Genomic DNA, 9,273 nt, shown 5'->3' on the forward strand with positions numbered 1-9,273 from the left:
ACATGTACCTGAAGTGTTTGGGATCTTCTGTTTCTCTGCCTGCATTGCTTGAATATTTTTCTGTGAGTGCATTGATGTAACAATACCTGTGTGCAGGCACAGGTGTGTTTCTATATATGTACATATGATATGTGCTTCTGCACATGTGCACAGACTTAACGTGATCCTGTGCACAGGTCCAGCAGGTCCCAAGGCCCACTGTGTTCCTACTGTGTATTGGTGTCAGGTGCTGGTGCAGCCTGGGTACCTCAAAGTCTGAAGAGGTGGAGGGAAGTCTGAAGTGTTTGTGTTTAACTGATTAGAGCCTGCAGCCTAGATCTAGTCTTTCCCTTGTGCCCCCTAGCATCTCCCAACACCCAGCTGCTTCCATGAGGCCATCTGATCTCCTGAGCCAGGTGGAAAGAATTTCCTATGGGAATCTGCTGACTCCTTTGGGATGAAGTAGCTTTTGTTTTCAGAGTGCTGCCTGTCAGAAGATGCAGCAACTGGGAGAGAAGGGAATACCTAGAGAGACCAGTAGGAGGGATGTAGTGACACTGCATATGAGGTCAATGGCTTCAACAGGACAGCAGTGACACTGGAAATCTTAGAGCCATGGCAAAGGAGAGCAGGACATTGGTGACCAAATTGATTCTTATGGGCTTAAACAGACCCGCCAGTTGACACATGGTCCTGTTTTCATTACCTTTTCCACGTGTCTCTCCTAATCTTGATGGGAATGGCCTCATCTTTGTCATCTTGGGAAGTAAAAGGCTCCTGAGGATCTCAGACTCTATCTTCCTTAGCATGTTCATCTTCTTGAGATCTGGTAAAGCATTGTTCCCAAAACTGGAGAATTTCTGTGTCATCAGGAAAAGCATTTGTATTTGCAGGTGAAAGGCAGTCATCTGATATCACTGAATGTCTAGTTTTCTCAGAGTTGCCCTATGACTGACATACACAATGTATTGAATTACAGCAGTAATATCATTGTGCACTTCTCCTGTGGTGCCGATACTGTTCTTATCCTGGCCTCTGGGAGAGGAATTTCATGGTGCCTGTCCTTACTGTCCAAAGTGCTCTGCTTTCATGCTTGTTTCTGACATCTGTGTCATCTTCACAGTTCTCCCTGACCCCTCTCCTTTCACTCACCAGAAGACATTCTGCACTTGTGGAGAATTAGGAGATTTCTTGCAATAAATACAAAACAATGTTTTGGAATTGAGACGGAACAGAAGAGCACTGTGCTTTAGCTTTTCCTCAGTCTGTGTGGAGAAAGGTGATGGAGTCACTGACTTCTGTCTGTTTGTCTGTTCTACCTCAGCATATGCTATGATTCCCTGATTCCCTGCATTTCAGAGATGATGAGATGATCTGTGGACACTGTCATCTTTTTAATAAAAAAGGGATCAGGATTGGCCTAGCTGAAGGTTGTGACTGAAGGCTTCTAGGTGGATAACAGCAGGAAAAGGCAAGGCACAAGGAAAATGTGGATACTCTCCTCTTGGGAACAACTGGGCCAAGCAAGACACTGTGTTGAGGAGTGCTGCGACTGGGACACCCAACATGCAGCAACACCCAATTCCAGCCCTGCCGATCATCCCCCAAATGCAACCTCACCAGAGACCTCCCAGCAGCAGCCCTGCTGCACTGTTGAGGCTTGGCTGAAGTGCAGGAGATCTGATTGCAGGTGCACCTAGCCTGGGGAATGCAAGGGAATTTCAGTATCAGTTTACAACTCCCCACAGGGAGAAATACACCCTTGCTATGCTTTGGAAATCTTTCCCTCAAGAGGGGATGAGGTCTAGAGACAGCAAATACTTCCCAACTCCCTTCTGGTTCTGAGAACTCCATCTTTCTTCATCATCAGACAGACCCAGGCATTTGCTCAAGTCAGACTGTGCAGACCCTTTCCATAGCCAGCTCTATCCTCTCCTCATATGATGGAAATCTGTTTCTGACATTATACCCTCTGGCACACAGAGCTCAGCCGGGCATGTTGCACTCTGGCTGATTCCATTACTGCAGTTCTTCAGAGATAAGGGAAGGACTCCTCAATTCCTAAATACAAGACCCAACAGTACTGGCTAGCCAAGGTCAACAGCTTCAAAGTTTTTGGCTAGACTCCCACTACAGTTCCCTCTCTTCACAGTCTCTCTGCGTAACACACATCACTAGGAAAGCTGTTAGGCCACTGTCTTAAACTGAAATTTCTCTGGAATTTCTCCTGAATGGGGTTCTCAGTTGACTGCATCATATCCCATTTATCTGAACACTGTTTCCTCTTGTGAGCACTTGCCTCTATTGGGTCTGACAGGGATGCAATCTCCTCTGGTTGAGGAGAATGTATACTCATTGGTCCGTGAGGCAGTGGAAATGATGAGAAGCAAAACAGAAAGCACTGAAATACTGAATGCCTCCTTGTCCTCAGTTCCCATGAGTAAGGCTTATCCTCAGGCCTCCCAGTTCCCTGAATCTCTTCTCAGAGTTTTGGAGAGTGGAACATGATTCCCTATAAGGGAGAAATCCTTATGGAAATCTTGTTCCAATTGAACTAGTTGTGTCCATAAGTTGAAGATGTATCCAAAGGCATTTGCTCGGGTGATGCCATTGTGAGGCTGCTCTCTGTCATTTTTCAAAGGTCACAGCAGTTGAAGAATGACTGCCCTAGCTAGGAAAATAAAAGAAGAAAGCTATAATACAGGGATCGCAGCCGTCTTCATAAAGTGGAAGAAACTGTATGCCCTTCACTCCTTCCTACAGTGTTTCTGAGGAAATGTCTTCAGATGCCATTTCTAAGAGCACAAAACAGCACGGAATTAAGCAACAGCCAGTGTGGTCGTACAGAGGGCAAATGATGCCTGAGCAACCTCATTGCATCCTGTACAAGATTATGTAGACAGTGAAAAAACTGAGGGCAGTGATTGCTATGTGATTAGATTTTGGCATGATCATTTCAACTGCCTGCTGTATAGCCCCCTCACAACCAAAAGGGGGAGTTACGGCATGGGTTAATTATGTAGGTGGAAAACTAGATGATATGCTGGGCTCTAACTGTTGTGACTGCTATTCAGAGTGCAGCTGAGGACAGGAATCTATTAAGGGATCTTTCAGGGATCAGTGTTGCACCGGTAGTCTTTAATTTTCCATTAATGCTCTCAGTGACTGGATGAGGTGCACTGTAAGCAGGTATGTGGAGGACCCCTGATTGGGAAGAGCTGTCAGGACCTCATGAAACACGATGAGAAAAAAAGGGAGCCAGTCAAGAAGCATACAGAGACAGACACCAAAGGAGTGCATGGAAAGGATGGGAAGAAATAAATCTCACAGTCACACCAGCGGATGAGGTACCAAGAAACCACCAGGCCACTTCCAGGAAGACAAGTCTTTGCAAGAGATGCAGTTGTGAATCAGGACATGGATGGGGATTGGTGGGAGACAGATCTATAATATCTCATATTGGGGTATACAGAGAAAGGGGTGAACATATGAGGAGTGATAGTGTGGCGTGCAGCAGGGGCCCCTCAGATCTGGTTGAGCCATTTGATTGATCCCCAAAGACTGTCCTGTCCCCTTAATGAGTCTTTTCTTAACTCTGCACCATCTCACTCTGTCCGTTGTACACTAAATGGATAATTACCAGTTACTGGAAAGAGTGGTGTGAGTGGTTTTGGAGTCAAACGGTGGAGTCAGAGTGGGGCTGAAAATGCCCCTACCACGTGCTCTGTGCTGCTACAAGAAGAGGGGTCCATGATTGTCTAATGGAACAGGAGTGGTTCTTGAGCCACAACCAAATGTGGCAGGGGCAGGTTTTATCCCCATAACCAGCCGGCTGTACTGCCAAGGGTGAGAGAGACATTGGGTCTAGCACGTGCAGCTGGTGTCGGTTTGAATCATCCCGAAATGGTATTTTATGGAGTGGATGTCTCTAAGAAACGGGCTCGGCTATGGATCCGATTGAACACTGTCAGAGACTCTGTAACCGTGCCTCCAGGCTCCCTCTTAGGCTCTCCCAGGCATTCAAATCCTGATGCTCCAGTATCACAGCCGCCCGCCTCGGCCCCACTGTCGGCTTTTCTCGAGCTCCTCGGGCGGCGACATCAGCACCGTGGGCAGCAGCAGCCTGCGGGAGCCGGGGCTCGGGGAGCTCTCGGGGTGCCGCGTTCCCGGGCAGCAGCACACGACCCGTACCCGCTGCCGGGTTTCAGATCTGCGGCATCACCTAGCACAGCGTGTGGGACAGGGTTCGGCCCCGTTGCACTCCCCGACGCAGTGTGTGTTATCGACTGACACTGTCGCTGAGGACACTGCAGGCGAGCAGCTGCTTTCTTCTATACTGAAGGGGCTTTCCCAGCCGTTTCTCAGCTCTCCTCCTACACCGCAGAGCCCAGGCTACACTGCAGGACACGCAGAGCCCAAACCCCGCAATCCGCGCACAGGCGCCCAGCACTCGCATCCCGGAGCAAGCCCGAGTGACGCCGGCGCAGGGCACAGCCCCGGGGCAGAGCTGTCGGCGGCGTTGGGGAGAAGGCGGCGGAGCGGCAGGATGCGGCAGTGCCGGGCCGCGGGGCTGGCGGGGCTGGCCACGGTGCGCAGGGCTGGCTGGGTGCTGGCCTGAGTGCGCAGGGCTGCCGCCGGAGGGGCCAGACTGCGGTGGCTGAGGGGACCGGAACCGCGAACGCCTCTGTTTTTTTGGCTTCTTTCCCAGCTCATGCACCTCTCTGCTCCTTTATGAAATTTCTGTGGGAGAGAATGGATATTCTCAGTTTGCTTCTTGTTTTCTTCTCGGCAGTGGCTGTGAGCAGAGCCCAGGTGCAGCAGGAGACGGCGGCAGAGACCAGCGAGGGCATCGGCATCAACATCACCTGCTCACACCCCAACTTACGATCCGAGGAGAGCATCCACTGGTACCGTCAGCTCCCGGGCCGAGGACCCACATTCATCGCGAGCGCCGTTAAAGGCTCCAAGGAGGTTCCGGACCTCGAGGGGCAGCTGTGGGTGTCGGCAGACCGCCGCTCCAGTGCCATCTGGGTCGCGCGGCCCCGGCTCGGGGACGCGGCGGTGTATTACTGCGCCGTGGGCGCACAGGAATCGAAGCCGGGCTGCGGCCGGGCACGAACCACTTAGGGCGGGGCGGGAGCGCAGTGCCGTCCGGGCCCGCAGGGGGCGCTGCCTGCATGGCCGCCAAACTCCATCCTGACCAGGGTGCACCTTCCTGAAACGAGCACTGCACCCGCAGCACTGATTTACTGCTGCCAATGTGAGTCAGACACAGCTGAGCCTGAGGTTGGCAGGTCAGCGCGCCATGTGTTTGTGGGAACTGCAGGACTGACTGCATGAGGTGTGTTTGACACCAGAGGGACATTCACGCAGTTCTGTTCCATCTTCTCTCTTCTCCTCCTTCCCCACTGAAGCACATATATGAAAAAGGGATTTCCATTCCCAAAAGCCTGCTGGATGGCTTTTGCCCATGGCCTCTCACACACTCCTACTTTTTCAGGTGGGGACATCAGTGGTTATGATCTCCATTTGCAGGACGTGTGGGTATAGTTGTGGGAAGGTACACTGCAAGTGAAAGGCTGATTGTCACTTCCTCTGCAATAGCCAGGCATATCTCCTTCAGCTGCAAGGTTTAGTGACCAAGAGGGCAGCTTCTGTGGTGTGTCTTAACCTTTCTTTCTTCTGCGAATAGAGAAGGGTCACCTTAAGCACCCATCTTATACTCACCAAGAGCAAAGCCATTCTCCCCAAGCAGCTCTGGGGACCATCCATGGTGGGAGTTTACACTGAAAGCTCAAAGTGAGATGCCAACATCTTTACTTAGTGTTAAAAGAGGAAAAGGAGATCACTCTGAGCAGGGCCTCCACAGTACAGGATTTGCCTGATCCTACGTTTGAGGATCTTGGTACCCGGGAGAAGACATCTCAGTGTTCTGTATTTGGGCTTTTGCATTCCCCATGTGACTGAGGGAATGTACACAGATTCTGCTGAATTCAGAATCCAGTCCTACTTTCATTGACACGTCTCAGTGCAGGTGGTGATACCTGCTCTCACAGAGGGTCTGTCCTGGAGAAGGGTAGGCTTGTAGCTGGTAGCAGTACTGACTTGTGCATCCATTCATCTGTAGGTAACTTGGAACACAGAGTTTTGCCCCCTGGATCTGGAGGTTGAATGCATGGGAAAATGGAGGAGACAGAATGCCATCAAACATGAGACAAATTTGCCATCCCAGTTCCTGATGGCCTTTGGAACCATCATTCTCTGAGTCTTCTTCCCCAGCACAGCTCCACCCAAACCAAGAGGAACATTCTTCCCAAAGAGTTTGATGGGAGTTCTGGCTTCCCTGGGCCTTCCCCAGGCACAGAGATCACCTTCTGAGAATGACATTCATGAGCATTCCCATTCACGGGACGTTCTCAAGAGTCAAGGAGAACTGCGTAAGGAGAAACACATCAAGGCAGGGACTAACCGCCATCGGTGGTGGAGGAATCACAGAATCACCAAGGTTGGAAAACGCCTACAGGATCATCCAGTCCAACCATCCAGTAATCACCAATAGTTCTCACTAAACAATATTCCTCAACACAACGTCCAGATGTTCCTTGAATGCTTCCAGAGTCGGTGACTCCACCACCTTTCTGGGCAGCCCATTCCAGTGCCTGACCACTCTTTCAAAGAAGTAGTATTTCCTAATGTCCAGCCTGAATCTCCTCTGGCATAGCTTGAAGCCAGTCCCTCTAGTCCTATTGCTGGTTACACAAGAGAAGAGGCTCACCCCCAGCTTACTACATCCTCCCTTCAGGTAGTTATAGAGAGCAACTCTCTCCTGAGTCTCCTCTTCTCCAGACTACAAGGAACATCCTGGAATCTCTTCCTCTCCTTCAACAGAAAGTGCTTGAAAAGTAAATGTCTGCAGTGTGCACTGACCTCCAGAAACGAGAGGAGCTTGTTCTCACCAAAGACATTATTTTTCCTTTGGTCAATTCTACACAGGTAGGGGGGGGAAAAAAACACCAACAAAGAAGGAAACACTAAGGGATGCAAAAACTGTTTAATGAGTCTGACGAGAGAAATTATGCCACCCCAAGCAGAGGCCCTGTGTGCAGCGTGCAGCAGGAGCAGACAGGAATCAGTTCCCCTATCCTATGACAGTATTGGCACAGAGCCCTGTCTCCCAGCCCAGAATTTTTGGGAGATGAGCAGGTCAGTCAGGGTTCATTTTTTGGGGTACTAACAGAGATCTCTAAAGGGAAAAGACAAGAATGATATTAGATAGGAAGAGTGAGTACAAGAGAGTATCAGTAGACTTTCTCCACGTTGTCAGAGGCTCTAGGCTGGCCTGTAATACATGTGTGTCTTGCAGGGCAAAAACAGCATCACAACATTTATTCTTTGGTCCAGAGTCATGTTCAGCATTTCTGGTGGTCTTTGTCCGGGGCATCATCCAGCACATTCAGCAGGGGTTGCACCTTCTGCCACAGTAGCGGTTGGAAATGCAGGAGAGGTCAAAGCCTCCAGAGGAGATGGGCACGCCCTCAGAGCTGAGGATGCTGCCAACAGCAGCGGAGGTGGAGGATCCGACGGCGGTGTTCTGCGGGAAGGAGCTGAGGATGGGTCCGGGCAGGGTCACCACCACGGGAGAGGGCTGGATGACAATGGTGGAGTTCTGGCACTGCCTGACACAGGGCTCATTGCAGCTGCTGGCCAGAGGGGTTGGGCCACAGGGCTGGCATGGCACACACTGGTCACAGCAGGACATGTCTCAGGGATGGAGGTGCACCTGTACGGGGAGAGCAGGGAGGAAGCAGAAGATGGGGATGCATGAGGAGCAGCCTATCATCACGCTATGAGGGAATCAATGCACATGCAGTGCTGAGAACTGAAGACAGTCCAGGGATGTCCATGGGATTCTTGGTCTCATCCTGACAGAGCCCAATGAAAGTCACCGGGACCTATCCAAATACAGTCCAGACCCTAGACCACAAGCTACCTTCTTACGGTCCCTCCCTTCTCCCATGAAAAACATTCTCCCCTCTTCCCTCTCTCATGATAAGCAGAGCTAGGCATGGAACAGAATTAATAGCAGCTGAGAGTTCTGCTGAGCTTAGAACTCCGTTTGCAGAATGAAGAGAACAAGAAGGGGCTTCACACTCACTTGATTCCCAAGAAGATGCAGGTGAAAGAAGTGGATGAGGTGGCAAGGAGTTGGGCTGCCTTTTATAATGGACACAAGCTGCATCATTTCCAGAGGCATCCTTTGCAGCAGTGATTATTTTGTGACAAGAACCTCTTGAATGCAGAACATCCCAGCTAATGTTATGGGCTGTGTGTTGGTTTCCTGTGCTGCTGCTACTTGTCACATCCTGATTTAAATCACTCCCCCGGGTCACGGTTTCCACCTTTTGAGTGGCAGGAAAAAAAACCCAAACATTTCCAAGCAGCACTTTTCAGTGTGGGAAAAAAACTCAGTTCACATGCTGGAAGAATCCAGCAAAGGCAGAAGATAACAGCTTGGTTAGTGGGGCATTGGGGTGAAAAAACTTTTGCCTGTGTGCTGGATTTATGCAGTTCCCCGTGGGTATAGAGGTTTGCATGATTCCACACAAGTGTGTGGGCAGGTGAGAGTTTGGGGGACTTGTTTGGCCTCGTAACAACAAGTGTTCTGGTCACTTTAGGGGCACTTGAGGATACCAATAGATGCTGTTAATCTCTGTCTTCCTGCTAACAGAGCTATTTGGGGGGGAGGAACTGGAAGGCACTTTCAAATTTTATTTGGTTCATTTTTTTGATTTTTTTGGGGGTAGCCACAAGGAAAAACATTATCAAAATGTTTGTCAACACTGACAGGCATGGGGTTTCATTAACATGTCCCGGAAACCGGGGCCCGTTTTTGACCACTTTCACGTATTTTTTTTTTTCCTCATGATTCAAGGTGTAACATTATTTTTCAGCTTACTAAGGTTCCTGGGTGGATACTCTTTAGTCTGTTTGAAAAACAGTAAGAATTTGTGTCCTTGTACCAACCCGATCATGGTGATATTTTGAAATGCTTATATCGGGGGCGGGGGAAATTCTGCTTTTAATCAGCTTGTTTTGGGAAAACAAAAATTGTTTTAGGGAGGCCAGGAGCTAACTGAGCACTGTTGGATATGGGGTTAAAGCGGTGAACAGTTGAGGAAGGTTTCTTTATTCATTCAAAGGGTTTTGCAACCACCCCCCAAAAAATACTGAATGTGTGTGATGAGGTAGAATCCAATGTTAATGATTTTGTGGGGAAGTTTGGAATATTTTGTT

General features: G+C 49.7%; 1 protein-coding gene, 1 pseudogene and 1 gene segment (V, D, J or C); 1 reads left to right on the forward strand and 2 right to left on the reverse strand.

The window, feature by feature from the left end:
• Positions 1-9,273, reverse strand: part of LOC146542538 (immunoglobulin heavy variable 3-64-like) — a 32,124-nt gene that overhangs the window by 22,543 nt on the left and 308 nt on the right.
• LOC104916613 (uncharacterized) lies at positions 3,883-5,198 on the forward strand. Its single transcript, XM_085210770.1, is given in 3 exon segments — positions 3,883-3,957; positions 4,474-5,080; positions 5,083-5,198. Coding segments are annotated over 3 exon segments (798 nt in total).
• Positions 7,250-7,759, reverse strand: LOC109364815 (feather keratin Cos1-1/Cos1-3/Cos2-1 pseudogene; annotated as a pseudogene).

This window comes from Meleagris gallopavo, chromosome 29 (assembly GCF_905368555.1).
Source record: "Meleagris gallopavo chromosome 29, MGAL_WU_HG_1.1, whole genome shotgun sequence".
In the NCBI taxonomy this organism is placed as follows: domain Eukaryota; kingdom Metazoa; phylum Chordata; class Aves; order Galliformes; family Phasianidae; genus Meleagris; species Meleagris gallopavo.